Genomic DNA, 18,092 nt, shown 5'->3' with positions numbered 1-18,092 from the left:
GGCTGTTCACTGCTGATAGGGTGTTTTGATTATTTGGTTTGTGGTTTGGCAGGTTACCCGGAGTGCCTCAATGAAAGCCTGCTGGCCTAGATAGTTCCTTCAGTAGTGAAGGTCCACTGTATCTGTTGTTTCCTGATGAATCCAGCATTCCTGTCTAGGAATGGCTGCAATCCAATGGGGATTGCGCCATGGTTTAGAGGGCATTAAGAGTGCATGTCCATCTGGCAGGCGATGGGAATGCACTTGACTGGAATATGTTCCCAAGCCCTTCTGTATCTGCTTTTTGTATCTGCTTGCAGCTTATCTTGCTAGAGAAGTTCAAACTTGATGAAATAGGCGTTTTGATAACAGCAGATGTGATTCTCAGTTTCTTGCCACTAGTGTTATATGGCCATTTATTTTTTTCTTTCACTTGACCGTTTCAGGCTTTAGGCTTCCTAAGGTTTACTTTTTCTACAAGGACATGGTAATGCACAGTGGTTTTCAGTCATAAACATTTTTTTCTTTAATGGTTGAATTCAGATTGTTTAAACAATCAAGGCCAAAGAGTGTGGGTGTGTTTTGTCTCAGTCTGCAGCTTAACCACAATGAAAGATGAAGTTGAGTATTTCACAAGTAACTTTTTGTTAGACAAGTGCACAACCTGCCGTGTGTGTGTTTATATATACAGCAAAATGCTGTCATTAGGCAAGTAACATTAAGATAAGCAGTTTGTCTGACGTTCTCATTCTTTCTTTTAAGGCATGGGACCCGATGCGCAGGAGAAGTGGCGGCAGTTGCCAGCAATGGGATCTGTGGCGTTGGTGTGGCTTACAACGCAAAGATCGGAGGTATGGTGTGGATGATTGATTCAATCTCACAGAGGCAAAACTCAGTTTCATCTCAGGTCTTATTTTTTTCTTCCTTTTTTTTCCTCTGACTGCCAGAATGAGGTGAAATACTTGTTCTGCTGTGCCTGTGTTATTTTCAGCCCATTTCCCAGGCACAGCATGCCACTGAATCTCTTTGAACATCACCACAGTTGTTATGTGGATTGCCAGTGTGTTGTAAGTGTAATGGTTTTGCATGGAGTAGCAGTGCTGAAATGCACTGAACTGACACAATCATATAGCTTTTATTGAATCTCCATTAGCCATAACAGTTTGTATACACGCTACACATAAATAAAAATGGCTTTTATACTTCAGGTGTTCTCTTCAGGCAAACTGTTCAATCCCCAAACCCATAAAATTATTAGTTAAATTATCTCTTTAACATTTTGTGACAGTCCTTAGCCAAGGTCAGTGCCCTGCCTTACATTTGTAAGATTTGTATTGGCCCCTTAGTCCAGCTCTCCACATAGATGCTTGAAATTAAGCTTTTTGTGGTGTAATTTTGCTGACAGACATCAGCGCAATAAATTGCAAACTCTGAATATTTACAGGCACCTTGTTGTGCTGATGGTGTCTCAGAAGAAATGAAGGGACTCCTCAAGGTTTTAACTAATTCAGCATAAATGTGAATCTGCAATCTTTAGTTGGTCAAAAGCAAATCCTGCTTTAGGTTTTTTGTCTTCTGTTTTTTAAGCCAAGTCCCAGACAGCCAGAAGTCAGATTGCTGTTCTACACGTTTGGCAGGGTCTCGTTGGCACCCTGCTGTAATTTCAGCTCCTGCTGTTTTCAAGTGATGCAACCACAAATTGACTGTGTCACTCTAGCCAAAGAAATGCCATCACCTCGTGTCTGTGTCCATCACTGTGCACATGCAGGCTGTTGCTGGCTTTCATCTTCACTCGTTGTCTTTTTTAATTTAAGAAAGCAAGTCCAATGAAATAAATCCCAAATGCATATTTGTACTTCGTTGTTTCTGGTTTGCCTCGTTGTTCTTTGTTTTACAGATATATTTTCCATTTTCATCAACAAGGCAAACTACTAATGCAAAATTTATGTGGCAGATTGACCCAAAACAAATCTGTTGATAGAAAACAATTTTCTTAAAGTATTTCTCTTATTTCTTTTTATGAAATAAAACAAAACAATTTCCTGGTTGCAGCTTCTCAAAGATTCTTTTCTCACTTGTATCACAAGATAAATATTTCCATCACTTAAAAAGTCATATTTTTATTATTTTAAACCATTTTAGATGTTTGTTTGATCGTTTAATTAACCTATTAACGAGTTTCCTAATAATGAAAACCCTAGTCTCGGTGCTAATGCCCGTGATCATCTTGTTCTCTTGTTTTTTTTTTTTTTCTTAAATGCTTATTTTGCACTCTTAATGGGTTTCCTTGTTAATAAACGGTTTCAGTGAGCTAGCAGTTAAAGTGTCAAGGTGCAACTCCTCACAGATGAATAATCATATGCGGGTGTTTGGCCTTAGGGGTCGGAGTGTGCTGTGTACCACTGTTAGTTTTATCTTTAAATGATGAAGATGCGGAGCAGCAGTCAGAGCCTGCTCATTTATGAGAATATACAAAAGTGGAGAGCGTGGCAAAATATTTTGAAATATTAATTTGTTTGTTCTAAAAAGGATTTTGCACCCCGATGGGTTGTTTTGCTTCTGCCTAGAGGGAGAGAGCAGTTTTATCGTTTCTCTTCCCATCCTTCAAAAGAAACTTCAGTAGCTTTTTGACATTATAACAAATATCAGATTCGATTTGTACATCTTGAATATCAATTATTTCATCTTTAAAAAAAAAAAAAGAAAGTGTAATTACATTTTTTTTCTCACATGCTAAAATTCCAGCCACATCAAATGGGCGGTTTGAAAAGAAGTTGCTGTGGAGCTATTGCCACTACATGTGTGCTGTGTTGATGATGATGTTTAAGGTGTTTAAGCTGCTGCCGTCTGGCAGGAGGTTCAGGCTGCTGAGGTCCCGAACAAATAGACTCAAGGACAGCTTTTACAACAGGGCAATAGCCCTGATCAATGTAAATAGCTGACCTGACTGGATACCTCCCTGGACTTTTTAGGGGGAGGTAACAATGTTTAAAACGATAACAATAATATTTATATTTATAACAAGGTGCAATAATAATTAATGTGCAATAATAACAGTGTGCAATACACATACACTTATTCTTCTTTTTTATACTAAGTTAATATACTGTGTGTTGTTTGTTACGTTGTGATGTGTCATATCGTGTCGTGTTGTGTTATATGTAGTGCCGACGTAGGACAGTTTTTTCCAATTTCATTGTACTACTGTACTATGTATGACTGTGCAATGACAATAAAGAGTTATCTTATCTTATCTTATGATGATGATGATGATGATGAGGATAATGGCTTAATGCTTGTTTTAGTGCAGAAAACATATTGTTTTGTCAGTGTTGTGGTGGTCTGATGACTCCAGGATGCAACCTAATGATGTTTAGTCCTTTTTTAAGGACTGCACATGCTGTAGGAGCTTTTTTTTTTTTTAATCTAAGTACACGCTCTAGCTCACTATGTCTCTGCTTATCTCAATATCCTTCTGCCTACTTCCAGCTGTTATAAAGTTTGACTACTGTGTTCTTTATCTACACTTAAGGCTCTTTTCGATCAGTAAAGTCCAACCAAAACCACCATTCACAAATGACTAAAGGGAAAAAAAAAACTTAAAGTATTCATCCACTTTTCACAAAGAATAACACTTTATTTTCTTATTACAGGGTACAGACATTTGCCAAAAATTTGCCTGACATATTACAACACAGTAACATGAGTCCAGATTGTGCAGATTCTTCAATAGCTCTAAAGAAATGGAAGGAAATGTGTTCGTCAAACATCAGAAACAAGCGAGGGAAACCCATTTATTGTTCATGCTGTCATTATTCCAGTAGCATAAGCTGGTAGGTAGCGGTGCAGCAGTGCAAAGTTGTTGGGTTTTTTTTGTTTTTGTTTTTGTCGTCTTTTCTTTTCTTTTTTTTTTTTCCCTGCACAAGATCACCTGCCATCTTATCACCTGCAGAACTGAAGCCCATTGTTTAGCCAGAATCCTCTCCTGTGAGGTACTTTTATGGTTGTTTTTAAATTAGATTGATTGACTGACTTCAGCATTCTTAAGATTAACTGGGGTAAAGAAACAAATAATCCTCACAATTAATTAGAAAAGTCCCAGTTCTGACAAAAGTAGAAGCTGATACAGTAGCTTTGACAACATTAGGAGGGTCACCACCTCAAACTCTTTAAATCTTCTCTGAAATGTTTCACTTCTTTGGGTTTATGGTAAATAGACTCAGACAATTACACTTTGATAGATGCATCCGGGGTTCAGTATCATGTTCTAAGATACTTTGACATGCATACTAGAGCAGGATGGGATTGAACCACCAACATTAAGGCTCTTGGGCCACAGCCGCTGCAGGATGAGCTCATCGTTCCTTCAGGCTGGTCAGCATATGGCACATAGAGGTGTCGGTTTGTTCACAGTTCACAAGAATTGAAACTCCTCCAACAGTGTTGGCCAGAATTTAATCAAAGCTGCACACAATTATCACCTAATGGGTCTTCACCAATTTTTTATTTTTATTTTTTTTAAACCTGTTTCTCTGTGGGGGATGGTGAGACGGATGAGCTAATAATTCACTGCCGCTTTTTGTTTCCTCCAATGTGTGGCACTTGGACATTACAATCAGTTGTTTTATTTGTTCGTTTATTTTTTAAACACTTTAAAAAGATTATTGACAGAAATGCAAATAATTAATAAGATTCAGAGGCTGGAATGTGGAATCTGCTCTAGAACTGTATTGAACCTGTAGTATGGCTCTTAGCCTCTCTATCTTGGGGAGATTGTGATTCAGGATTTTGGACAGCTAGAGGAAATGCTTGAGTCTCCTCGTCGACCTACACATTCCTCTCACAAAAATGTATGCTGCCATGGAAACGCTAGTAGCAGTTTGGAGCTTTTGGAGAATTTCAAAGAGCAGCTGCTTTGTTACTTATAGCCATATATAACAACATGAAGTAACCTGACCTGTAATCGGAGCAGCAAATTAGTTTGTTATTAAAGTGCCTTGGATTCCCCCACCCCTGTCACTTTTCTTGTGGAAGAACACTTGTTTCATTGCGAGACGAGTGTCTGAAAAAAATAATTGGACTGGACAAACACCTACTCTACATAGCCATCCTGCATTATGTGTTTTGTCACTGGCACAGCATATTCTTGCTATCATTTGCCTTATAAAGAAGCTTTAGTTTAACGGATGCTATTAGCCACTGTTAGGTGTTGAAATAAGAGCAACTTTGATCAAATTTACGCTCTCACAACTGCACTAATTTCATGTAGACACAGAAGAAGAAAAATTGTTTCCTTTCGTCTTTTTATCTGAGTTTTTAGTCACAGGAGTCTGCTTCACACTTCAGGAGGTAGTTCACCCACAAACCAGCTCAAACACCAAGGAAAATCAATAGAGATAGCGTTTGATTTACGTGATGGGCTCCGTAATCACAGCAGGTAGACATAAAACTAACGGCAGCATGCAGCACACCACTGCAGGAGCTTTACAAATACACATGAACGCTGTATCGAAAACTCATGTGTAAATATGCAAATTAGACACTACAGCGGTAGTGTTTTGTGCCTACACCTTGCTGAGTACATTGTCATTTCATGCTGCGACACTATGGCAAAGAGCTACAGACGACAGTAACAGGTTTCTGCAAGATTGCCGTCAACATCAGCACTTTGCATTGTTCAGTTGTATTGAAAAACTACACTAATTTAGCATTGCATTCATTCATATGTATGTATATTTGTATGTAAAATACACATTTTATTGCATATATTTTTCTTGCTTGTCATGACCGCAGGGTAGTTTGAGTGCTTATCGTTGGATTCAAGGTGAACCAAACTAAGCTGTACACTGTACAGGTTAAAAAAAAAAAAAAAAAAAAAAACAAAAACTCAAAACAACAACAAAAAATAAAAACACCAAAAACATCACAGTTAACAGACACAAAATTAAAAACTAGTCATTAAAAAAAATCTACTAAAATATTTATAACGCATGTGTGTGAGACAGATTCCCAATTCTGCTTTAGTTTTTGGTATTTGGTTGTAATGAAAAGAAGTCTGTCTAAATCTCCTTATGGGCGACCAAATCTCTCAATTTTTTTTTATTTTTTTTTTTAAATCACTTTAGCTTTGAGATAATTTTTCTACTCCGCAGATGTAGTTGTGATCTTATGATGGCTTAAGCGTTACACCCTCTACAAAATGCCTTGTTTAGATGAGTTGGTGAAATATTGATCAGCCGTCTTGTGATAAAACATACATCCTCTTTATTGCATGAGGGTGTAATCATCGATAACCTTGCACCTGCCCATTACCAGCCATTTCATTTTATACAAATTCACTCTTCCAGATGCAGCTTCGTACCTTATGCAGATGGTTCTGTATCTGTAAAGGCTAAATGACACGCACATTTTCAGTTAACCTAAGCATGTCAGTAAATTCTCTGGCTCCTGGAGCAATTCTCATTTTCCAAGGTGACACGCAGTGAAACTGAATTAGCATCTTTGATTTACAGTATCGTAAGAATTATGGTGTAAAAGTAGTAATAAATTCATTTCTGTTTTGCCATGCCGTCTTTGACGTAGTTGACATTTGCATTTGTGAACGTACATGCAGGTGTGCGAATGCTGGACGGTGAGGTGACTGACATGGTGGAGGCACAGTCTCTCAGTCTGAATCCCCAGCACATTGACGTCTACAGCGCCAGTTGGGGTCCGGAGGACGACGGCAAAACTGTCGATGGACCGGCCAAACTCGCCAAAGAAGCTTTTATGCGTGGAGTTACAGAGGTGTGTGTTTGTGTGATGCAGAAATTATTTACTGCCTGTGTGTCGCTTCCTTTCAGCAGTCAGTAATTGAACTGTTCAAGCATGAGAGGACACAAGCGGGAAGAACAAAGCGTTTTTTGACCCTGACAATTATGAATAGAAAGGAATGTCCTCTGAAAGCCACCCAGGAAGAAAACTCCTAGAAAATGAAAAGCGGCAGCACTGGCAGAAATCAAATGTTTGTTTGTGTGTTTATGCCTCACCCCCCACCCTCCCCTTTTTGTCTAGTTGAAGGGTACTTATTAAACTCGGAGTTCGTCTTTTATCTTTGCATCTTTTTTAGATGATCAGGTTGTGCTTTCTTTAAGTGTGAATTCAGTGCTTATTTCCCACCTTCCCAAGGTTGTTTTTAAGAATTCCAATTAAATTCCATTAAGTTAGCAGAGCTTTAAATTGCTTAATGACAAGCATTTATAATCAAAAGCTTCCAAACACATGCTTATCTATATGCACATACACGTAGAGGGTTTGTAGAAAAGTAATTTCAGAAACTTTTCTGCCAACATCTAACGACGCGATGTGAATACTAAGCGACCATGCATACCGTCATGTCATCAGCCCTGTTGTTGACTTGTTTTAATGCATGTGACACACTGGGTGTGTGTCAGATATGTGAAATGAACAAGTTAACAGATTAGTAAGTATACAGATCACACCCCGACCTCTCACATCTGCTCGCCATGAATAAACACATCCATCCCGCTAACACAGACTCTTGTTATGGAGCAGTAGGATTCAAAGCATGTGCCATAAAGCTTGATTGGAACCGCTGACACTGACTACTAAGATAATTGCCACAGTGACAGCACTGTCAGATGGTGGTGTGGGTGGTGCATGGCTGGAATTGATCAATGCAGAGAGGGAGAGACAGTGCCACTCAATACAATAAAGCCGCTCTTAGATGAAAATTATTGCACTTCAAAGGCTGAGAGGTTGGATGATTTATTACAATGAGCTGTTGTCGTATACTGCCTTTCCATATTGAATTGCTGTCATGCGATATTTGGCTCTTTGTAATTTAGTGAGTGACCACCCAGGCCTGTACGTTGGGTTTTAATGGGACTCTTTTTGAAGCGAGCTCTGAAGTGAACTTGCCCCACTATAATTGGGCTTCCTATTAAAGATTGAATGAGATTTTGTTCTTCTGTGGATACTGTTAGTCTTTGGTACACATGGATGAAAGGACATGTGGTTGTCTTTTATTTTCCTGTTTGTTTAAATCTATGTTGTGTGTTCTCCAGGGACGCGGTGGTTTAGGCTCCATCTTTGTGTGGGCTTCTGGTAATGGAGGACGGGAGAAGGACAGCTGCAATTGTGACGGCTACACCAACAGCATCTACACGCTGTCCATCAGCAGCTCCACACAGAACGGCAATGTCCCCTGGTACAGCGAGGCTTGCTCTTCCACCCTTGCCACCACCTACAGCTCGGGAAATCTAAACGAGAAGCAGATAGTGAGTTGGCTCTTTCCAGATTTTGCCGTCTGCTGCAAAGGTTGCACAAAAAGTACTAACACACACTGCAAAAATACAGCTCACTACCACCTAAAACATCTGGAACAGTTTAAAATCTGAGAAGCAGGAAGCCTGGAGAACTTAATAAATTGATCATTTTAATGGTTGGAGATAAATTTTAATCTCATTGCGATTAATTCTGAACACAGTACATTAAGCTTTTTCAGCATTCTCATTCTGTACCCTCCATGTGTGAATCACAGCTAGCTTCTTCATTCTTTGCTGCTTTTGTTTCCTTTTTTTTTTTTTTTTTTTGCCTGTCCCGTTTGGCTCTTTTGCCATCAGAATTGTTGTCTAAAGGCAAAGAAAGATGCCCAACGGATTTACTTTACCAAATGCTTTTGTTTCCACTTCTTCACCATTCATTCAGTTTTGGGCCATTAAAATGATTATGAATTGTGACTGGCTGAAACTCCATCTGGCAATCTGTTGCTGCTTAACACTCTAGTCACAAATGCTGTTTCCCTCTTTGTCTCTCACACGTGCACACACACAGTTTCTTTCTCTTGCATGCACCCTAGCTGACAGACCAACCGGACGGGCAGATTATGACATCTCCGTGACGTGTGGCTGGTTCCTTAATGCTTCAGTGATGCACTCATTTAATAGTGCTGTCATTCATGAAGCCAGGAATAAAGAGCCGGAGTAGGTGGGAAGAGAGCTCTGGATCTCTGAGGTTATACAGGAATATCTTCACTTGTGTTTTTTTCTTTTTCTTTAAATCACATGTATTCCATCTGTCGCTTTCAAATTAAAGTGAGTTATATGTGAACCTAAGGCTCCTGAATGCATAATGACCATTAAAGTCATTCTTGCAGTGCATTTATTATTCCCTCAGTCTGTTAGAAGATCAGTTTCTGTATGCTCTGCGCTGGTCAGCAGTTTGTGATCAAAGCTGCTTTTGTATCAGCTTCATTCAGTAGCACTGATTGATTTTACCTCCAGAATTATACAATGGGTGACTTGGGGTCTTATCACCAGGCAGTGTTTTGTAACCTTTATCTTCCAGCAGATGGTTTTTTTTTCCTGAGGACAAATACACCACAATTCTTTGTATTCATGTAGCTGCAGAAAATTCTCACCTGGGAGCTGCCCAGGACAACTACAGCAGAGTGCTGGGGGTCATTGAAATGATCTCTGCTAGAGCAGTCCAGTAAAAACAAGACTTGTTCAAAAGAAGCAAAACATAAGCTTATATGGTTTCTCTGGTTTTATTTTTCTGCTCTACCCATTAGAAGATTTATCCTTGCTAGGGAGAGAGAATAAGTGAAGAAGTGATGGAGGATAAAGGTTTTTACTCATTCGAGGGAACAAATTCCAATTTATCGGGTTACAAGAGAGTGAAATATCTTGTGAATTTAAAAATAAAATACAGCTGAGATTTGAATACCTTCATTGTCAAGTGATGAGCTACGTAGAATTACATGAAGAAAATAGACACTGAGGACGGAGCACAGTTAGAAAATTGCATTAGCTGTTTTCCTTCTAGCAACGCCAAGTGAAATACGAGTTTATGAGAACAAAATGGAAACGTGAGAAAAAGGAGGAGGAATGCTGTGATACTTAAATTCACTGTGTTCATCTTGCTTAGGTGACTACAGATCTCAAATCAAAATGCACGGACTCTCACACAGGCACCTCTGCCTCTGCTCCGCTGGCTGCTGGGATCATCGCTCTTGCCCTTGAGGCCAAGTAAGTGCTTATCGCCATCATTTTTCTGAGTCCGACTAGTCCCCGCTATTCTTTTCAGCTGTACAGCCTTATTCTAGCGTTTAATATCTGCTGGCTTTTGTTTTTGGGGAGGGGGGAAAATGGCACAAGCTCGTTAGAGATTGCAACAGTTTCTTTCCAAACTCAGATATTGAAGTTTTCAGAATGCCAGAGTAGTTTGTAGAAATGCTCCACTGTTATCTCACGAATTTTTCCAGGCCAATTTTTTTAGACTTTTATTTTTTAAATTGTTCTATTAAATTAAGCTTTTACTGCTGGTGCTGAATGTTTATACATTAGTTCTGCGTGATTATCCCATTTTATGAATTACTTTTTAACCCCTCTGCCACAGATTTCAACTGTGCACTTACAAACAACACCATTTGGATGTGAGCGCTAATCATTCTTATCTAGTCACGCAGCACTAATGGAGAGACAAACACGGACGTCAGAAGAGCGCCGAAAACGAGTAATTAGTCTTGTGGCAAAACAGAGTGAGGTGATGGAAAAAAACTGTAATTAGGAATGAATTTGATGACAAAGTGAGTCAGCAAAGTTATTATCTAAAAAGCCTCATTTTCTCCAAATCCACAGTAAGACTAAAAAGCCTGTACGCATTTAATCACAACAGAGAGGCCAGTTGTGACTTCATGTAAGCCCTTTTTGCGTTTGGTAAATACCAACTTGCTTGCCTGCATAAAGATTAATGATGCTTTGGAAAATGTCTCGCAAAGGGCAGAAGAGGACTTGAAATACGTGTCGACTTAAGATTTTATGCAAGCCAAGGAAGAATGTGACTGCTAAATCGCTGTATTCTGAATTCAATCACCTGTCCATCAGCAGCTTAAGACTATAGGATGATGTAGTTTCAGTGGCTCAACTTGAATTTTAAGCCAAACTTACCATATGTGTTGCTGTTTGTGTGCTGTCTGTCTCTTTCTGTGTGTCTGCGTGTGCTTGCACGTACACGTGTTCTAGTAAAAACCTGACCTGGAGGGACATGCAACATCTGGTTGTACGAACTTCTCAACCTGCCCACCTGCTCACCAATGACTGGAGAACCAATGGAGTCGGGCGCAAAGGTACAGCAGCTCCTTTCAAGTTTTCATCAACCCTCTGCAGTTTGCAGATGCCTGCGAGGCTCATTATTAGTGTGCATCACATAAACCAGATTTAACTGGACAGAGGTTGAAATGCACACCAGCTGGGAGAGCCAGGATGCCGGCTAATGTTTCCTCTTGCTTTCTACAGTCAGCCACTCGTACGGATATGGTCTACTTGATGCCGGTGGTATCGTGTCCATGGCAAAAACGTGGACCAATGTGGGACCACAACGAAAATGCGTCATCACCATGGTCAGCGAGCCAAGGTTAGTACACCGGAGGCTCATTAATACCGCAGCTCGTTTATCTCAGCACCCTGATCACAAGAAACTGTTAAGGTGACGCAAAGAGGGGCAACACACTGCAACAGACACACAAACACGTGTATATAAACACAACAGAAATTATAGATATGTTTGCATTTAAGAACACAATTTCAGGAGATTCTCACAGTACAAACAAATAGAATACACTGAGCACAAGCAGCCTGTGTGAGTTTGCTTAGGTTTTAATTAATATTGAGTCTCGGACACATGTCACAAAACAATGAAAAACTGCAGTGTGTCCCAGCTCGGTTCACGCGTCTCCTGGAATCATGTAGTCTGGGATACTTGCAGCACGTTCTTGAATTTGCTTATGTTGTATCTTCAGCACCGTGGTTTGTGATTGAATTGTGTTTTCTTAATTTGGTTGTTTTGTTTATTCGCATGTGTTTTCGTGAGACGCACTGTGTTGGTCTCCCATGGCCACTGTGGTCTGCACACGTTACAGCTGTCAATTTTCTAAAAACAACTTATTTGTTTAAATTGCTTTGACTAAAACCCACACAGCCTAGTTATTAAACTAAGTCATATGTGTCTCTGGAGGAAATTATCTCATTGGATTAGAGCAAATTGATGCTTCAGTGTTTTTGGAGCTTGACCCATATTATGGACCAAAAAACCCCCAGCCCCAGTTATACTAATTACTAAATATTCTAATTATTTGTAATCATGTATGCAATTATGAACACTATTTTAATAGCTAAAGTTTGAAGAGGTAAATGTTAAAAGCAAAGAAAAAGAAGGGTAGAGCAATAACAGCATTAAAAGAGAATGCACCAAATATCCATCAAAGACAGCTTGTTTATTTCTAGCCGCTTTGTTCTTTGACTTCAAACATTCGTTAAATACTATGATAAGAAGCCTACATTTTTCAGAAATGGCAAGTTAAGAGTAATGAAAACAGAAATCAACATTAAATTGGTAACTCATAACAAAACAAAGGTTTTGGAGATGCTTGTGACTTGAGACTGAGCTGTCAAGCTTTGGCGCAGCGACACATCGTGTCTTCATCATGTTGGCTTTGGGCGCCTGTTGAAATGCCTGTCATTTTGTGTGCGCGAGACTCAAACTTGAGACAAAACACTTAAAAGAAAGATAATAGTTTGTCAATTCATGTGTACCTCTCGCTGTTGAAACTATATATTTCTTCCTAGCCATTTTATTCCTCCTTCTGCTGGTGTCTCAGTCTAAATCCAGTCAGACATCGCCTCTTCATTATGCGCTGCCTGTCACTTCCCTTGCTGGCTTTGAGGTTCCTCTCTTTTACTGGAGCTATGAGACGCTCAGAGCAGATGGTTTGAGCGTCTGGGAACAGCAGTCAAGGCAGGTTATTCAATTTACATTTTAGGTGTTTAGCTGACGTATTTATCAAGACTGTCTTGTAATAAGTGAGCAGGCAGGGTTTCAGTATCTTTCTCACTGTCAGTTACTTTCACTCGTTACCTCTGACAGAGTCATGACCGCAAGCTTACTGAGCCCATATTATGCTCATTTACCGGCTCATAATTTTATTTTGTGTTCTGCTAGCATACTTTTACATGCTTTTATATTCAGTAACACATCAGTTTCCTGACACGGCGTATATTACACCAGAATACACTCAACAGACGCTCCATTTGAACCCTTTATCACCCGAGTATCAAACAGGCCGCTTGGTAAGATTTTAATTGTCATCTTTCAGAACCCGTTTGAATTTTTTCTGTAACCCAAAATGGTTGTGGAGTTACAGTAATGTGAGGCACACATAGTTAAATCTGGGTGAGGCTGATTTTTCTGTCTGTGCAGACAGCTGTCCCGTGTGATTGCCTTGTGCTATCATGATGCAGTGAATATCTCTGTGTCTTTGTCTGAAACTGTTTGAATTTTGTCTACCGTCTAAACTGTAACAGTGTCACATTCATTTAAAGAGGGCTTGTAAAAAATTTTTTTTTTAAAAAAGGCCCCAATCTAACTAAGCTTAAATTGCTCTGATTGGTCAACTGGGTGAACAAATGGGACTGAGTGGTTATATCCATTAGCTCCTGTCCTGTGAGTTTGTTATTTTAGGATTATAGGTAGTAAGTATAAACAAGAGTTTAGCTGTATGAATTTGAACTGTAAGTAGACCTGGCTCAAGGAGAGACTCCCGCATTAGACAAAACATGATGTTTTAACATTTTTAGGAATAACCTGAGTTACTAGTTCACATGTGTACTGTCAGGGAAACACTGGCTTTAAAAAAAAAAAAAAAAAAAAGCCAGCATGGTGAATATGATACCATGAAAACACAGTAACTCGCACCTCGTCCTTGTTTCAAATCGGTTCAATTTCTGATTGGCCATTTAAACATTTCAGCATAGTTCATCAAGGCAAAGTTATAGCTCTGCAGTGCTCAAACACATTTTTGAGGACTTTTCTATCAAAATAACACTCCTCTGCCTTGTCCTGAGCTCCATAGATACCACGACTGAGATATTTTAGAGTTGGAGTTACTTAAAAGAGTTGACTGATGTAGATTCCTGAAGAAAAACCAGCCAGTGGTTCAGAAGCAATGTTTTCTCTTTGGGAGGGCTGTGTAACTATGCAGGCTTTTTACATGCACAAAAAAGCTGGAACACATTTGTCATTTTATGATGATTTTATGATTATATTAAGTCCAACAATACTGCACAATTATTATATTTAAAGACCAAAGTGAATTATTATAACCATAATTACAGTAACATTAGGCCATTTACTTTTGTAGCCGTGAGATGGGGAATTAGGCTTTGAGTGACACGAGCAGACAGAAAAGCTCCTGCATGCCTGACTGGATGAGGCAGGCTTTGTTGCAAATGTGTGTCAATGTAGTGTAAGAACACTGAATGTGATCAATGTGTGCCCATTTCCTTCACACCAAAGTTGATGCAAATTACTACCAGGTCTGCAAAATCTTTTGCAAATAAAAACTGTATGGCATCAGTTAAAAGCTCTCGCATAGTTTTTAAAAAGTGATTTATGATTTGGAAACATCCCTTTTTGTTTTTCCTAGATTTTGCCAAACGCATGGGAATGCTTCAAGTTTGGCTTACACATGTGGTGTTTGTTCAAAAGCTTTATGCACAACGAATTGAAATGAACACGTCTGTGCTGGAGGGATAGTTTTGATTATGCACATGTTGATTGGTTGACTTTTAGGACTTTTTGCGTAACCCACTTTACGCACTTAAAAAGACAGCCAATTAAATTGTAAACAAAATGTTTCCAAAGGTGGTTTAATGCTACAGACAGACTTGGGATAAGTGGTTGAAAACATGGCGTGGCCAAATAATTGCAACCATGTGCAATAAATGTGCAGTCTCAATGCCTTTAGGATTGTTGCTTAGATCACGTCTTTGACCACTTAGTCAGTTGCCATCTGTAAAGCAATCTTGATGCATCAAAACGATGATAAAACTGCAATAAGATTGTGTCGGTCTTCAGTTAGTAGTTGAATGGAGACGAACTGGAACTTGCATGCAGTCTGTTTGTGATTTGCTGTGATAAATTAGTGAGATTGCAAATCTGCTTTTGTCTGCATAGACAGAAATTCATATTAACTACTTGCATTCAGAGTCCAGCCATAACCTTATAGGCTTAAAATAGAACCAACCGTACTTTTCATAGCAATATACCCAGAATACAAGCAGCTGACGACCAGATGAGTTGAGTTCCCTGTTCTAAGGAGAGCGCTCTAGGATGAGTTGTGCTCATTGGTGCACATTGAGTCAGATTAATTGACTGACTGTGATGAATTTAATTTGCATTTGCATTTATAAATTAGACTGCAAAATATTGGCAGACCTTTGCCAGCCTGTCTGAAAGTGATTGTTGAAAAACCAACGTGCAAAAAAGTAAGGATTTATGTAACAGTTATTATGACAAATTGGAATCAGGCAACATATGAAGTAAGAAAAAAAAACAGATTTTTATTTAACTAGCTCTTGATAAAAAGGGAAAGGGAGAGTAAGGTGTAGCTTCTCATTTACTTGAGCTTTCACACTAAATGGCAGATTGCTGGTTAGGTTTGCAGCTTTTTCTTCTTCTTCTTTTTTTTTTTTTAAATTTATTTTTGTCTGAGTGTGCTTGTAAAAGCAGATTCTATGTTTCCAGTACTGCCATAAATTTAGCTGCTTCCAGACCCTAAATCACAGTCGCTTGTGCTGCAGCAGTCAACTGCCAATGATAAATCAACCTCAACAGCTCTCGGTATAAATTTCCATTTCTCTAAGATTTTCTGTCCCCACCTCGAGAAACCATGAAATACGTTTTGCAAGCATGCTTAAATGCTGCGTGGCTGTCAATTTGCATTATAATATTATCATGGGCAGTTACTATATGACTCATTGGCATCTGAATAGTGCAGAAAATTAGCCTCACATGGGAAAAGTCATGTAAAAGGTTGCTTTAAAGGTCAAAGGTGTTTACTGTATGCTGCCCTTTCAGTGCATCCTGAAAAATGTGACTCATCCTAAACCTGTAGGGACTCCGTCTGGATGCAGTTTAATGATCATCCTGTCTATAATTTTGGCACCTCTGTGCCACTAAAACCCTGCACCTTCCTCCTCTGAACTGTTGTGGATGCGTATAATCTCCTAAGCGGATTTTGGGGGGGGAGGAAAAAAGAGGTGTGTTTACTTCCACAGAGGATAGGGGTGCTACAGGTCGAGACACTAATCCTGTTCAAGGCTTGAAACGAATCACCTTTTGTTGGCTTTCAGTGTCCAAGAGCAAAATGTGGTACACTTAGTAATAAGCCACTAATAATTCCACTGACACACAATCCGTGAGTAATGTCCATCACTGACTTAATCTGTCGGTTAACAGGAACATTGGCAGCCATTTATATATTAACAAGAGTGTGGACGGCTGCATGGGGACAGACAGTCATGTGACCTCATTAGAGCACGTCCAGGCCCGGCTCACTCTGTCCTACAACCGGAGGGGAAACCTGGCAATCCACCTCATTAGTCCTGCTGGCACACGCTCCACACTGCTCCACCCCAGGTAAAAAATGCACAACTACACAAACATGGTGATCTACAGTGCGTGCTGGTAATCACAAAATACTTCCTTACGCTCCCGCTTGTTTTCCTGCAGGCCTCATGACTACTCATCAGAGGGGTTTAATGACTGGGCTTTCATGACCACCCACTCTTGGGATGAGGACCCTACTGGGGCGTGGATGCTTGAAATTGAGAATGTGGCAGGTGCCAGTGACTATGGTAAAGCAGTTTTGTTATTACATAAAGATAATATACACCAGTTACCCACATCGTTACAACCACCTGGTAAATAATAGCTCTCCTTGTGCCATCCAACTGCTCAGACTCATCGGGGCATGGACAGGGCACTTCTGGGGCCTTCCTGTTGTGTCTGGCTTCACAGTGACGGTCCTGTAGGTTGCAGTTTAGTCCCATCATGAACTGATTTTATTCCTTCTAAATTTTAAAATTGCTTAATTAAAACTGAGGTCCAAGATTGTTGGAAGCTAGGTCAACACCTTGTGCTCTTTGACATTTTCCAAGCTCTTCCTGGGCTTTTAAATTTTATCAGTAGGGCACATTGTCATCCTCCCCCTCACATGCTGTTGGGGATGGTGCTCTAAAGGTTGGGTAAACTTGGTATGCAGCAATCATGGGTGTGTGATATGTGCCAAAGTAACATCCAGCAGAACATTATATTGTATTACGATAATTGCTTCTCCTGGTTTAAATGTTGCGACTGATCATTGTGCAATGATTGATCGCTTCCAGGCTTTATCTAATTTAGTATCAGTTTATCTTCCCTCTTTATCTGGAAAATGCTGATCGAAGATCCTCAGAGTCCACATTGAATGTTTTCAACAGTCTTAAACCTAAGCGAGGTCACCACTAGGTCACCAGAATGACCCTGAATGACTTTACTTGAGTGTTATTTAATGTAACCTTTTAATCTGTTGGGCCTACAGTCCAGCTCAAGGGTTGAAGGGTCAGTGCCAAGAGATTAGAGATCAAGTGGCTTCTGTGTCCAAAGTGTTGTTGCTATTTTTATACTAGTTGACTGTATGGCTGTGCAGACTTTTTTCCTTATTGCAGGAAGGATGACAAATTCTTCAGTGTTTATGGTTGGCCGTGGATCATCACACAAAGCAGGTCCACCCACAGCACCATATTCAGCCAAAATACTTAAGAAAAAAGATCTAGATTCAAGTCTCACGCCTCCCTCCTCAGTAAGGAGTGATTTACTAAAGTGGAACCTCTCATGAGGCCCCACACTTCAATGATTTTTGAGAGATGTGCTCTTTATAACTTGTTAGGCACAGAGTGAAATCATGCTGTCTTTAAATTTGCAGCCCATATCAAGGAGCAATTTTCTGTCACTTTATGCAGAAAATCCAAGAGTCTAATAGGAGATGAGGATACATTTACAAAAACCACCCAAGGGAGTGCTGGAGCCTTGCTAGGCTTGACAGGCCTACTTTTTTCACCCCCCCCACAGTTAATTTTAGTTTTTCATCTGTCTCTCCGCCCAGGCACTCTGACCCAGTTCATCCTGGTGCTGTATGGCACCAGCTCAACAACTTCCAGCTCCTCTGAAAAGTCTCAGCCTGGCAATGACAGCTGCAAGACGTTGGATCTGAGGCAGATATGCATTGGTAA

The 18,092-nt window shown here is 39.8% G+C and overlaps 1 protein-coding gene across 4 annotated transcripts in view; it reads left to right on the top strand.

Moving 5' to 3' along the window:
• Positions 1-18,092, top strand: part of LOC146583229 (furin-1-like) — an 84,363-nt gene that overhangs the window by 60,181 nt on the left and 6,090 nt on the right. For all 4 annotated transcript variants that reach the window (XM_085268691.1, XM_085268717.1, XM_085268700.1 and 1 more), the window contains exons 7-15: positions 742-830; positions 6,593-6,765; positions 8,046-8,258; positions 9,910-10,010; positions 11,007-11,110; positions 11,280-11,397; positions 16,279-16,458; positions 16,552-16,676; positions 17,966-18,088. In XM_085268691.1, coding sequence (XP_085124817.1) covers positions 742-830; positions 6,593-6,765; positions 8,046-8,258; positions 9,910-10,010; positions 11,007-11,110; positions 11,280-11,397; positions 16,279-16,458; positions 16,552-16,676; positions 17,966-18,088 — 1,226 coding nt within the window. The remainder of the gene's footprint in view (positions 1-741; positions 831-6,592; positions 6,766-8,045; positions 8,259-9,909; positions 10,011-11,006; positions 11,111-11,279; positions 11,398-16,278; positions 16,459-16,551; positions 16,677-17,965; positions 18,089-18,092) is intronic.

This window comes from Mchenga conophoros, linkage group LG1 (genome assembly GCF_057382185.1).
Source record: "Mchenga conophoros isolate Kocher_MC1m ecotype Shallow Benthic linkage group LG1, M_conophoros_male_GT1.1, whole genome shotgun sequence".
NCBI lineage: Eukaryota > Metazoa > Chordata > Actinopteri > Cichliformes > Cichlidae > Mchenga > Mchenga conophoros.
This window is presented reverse-complemented; position numbering and strand designations above follow the sequence as displayed.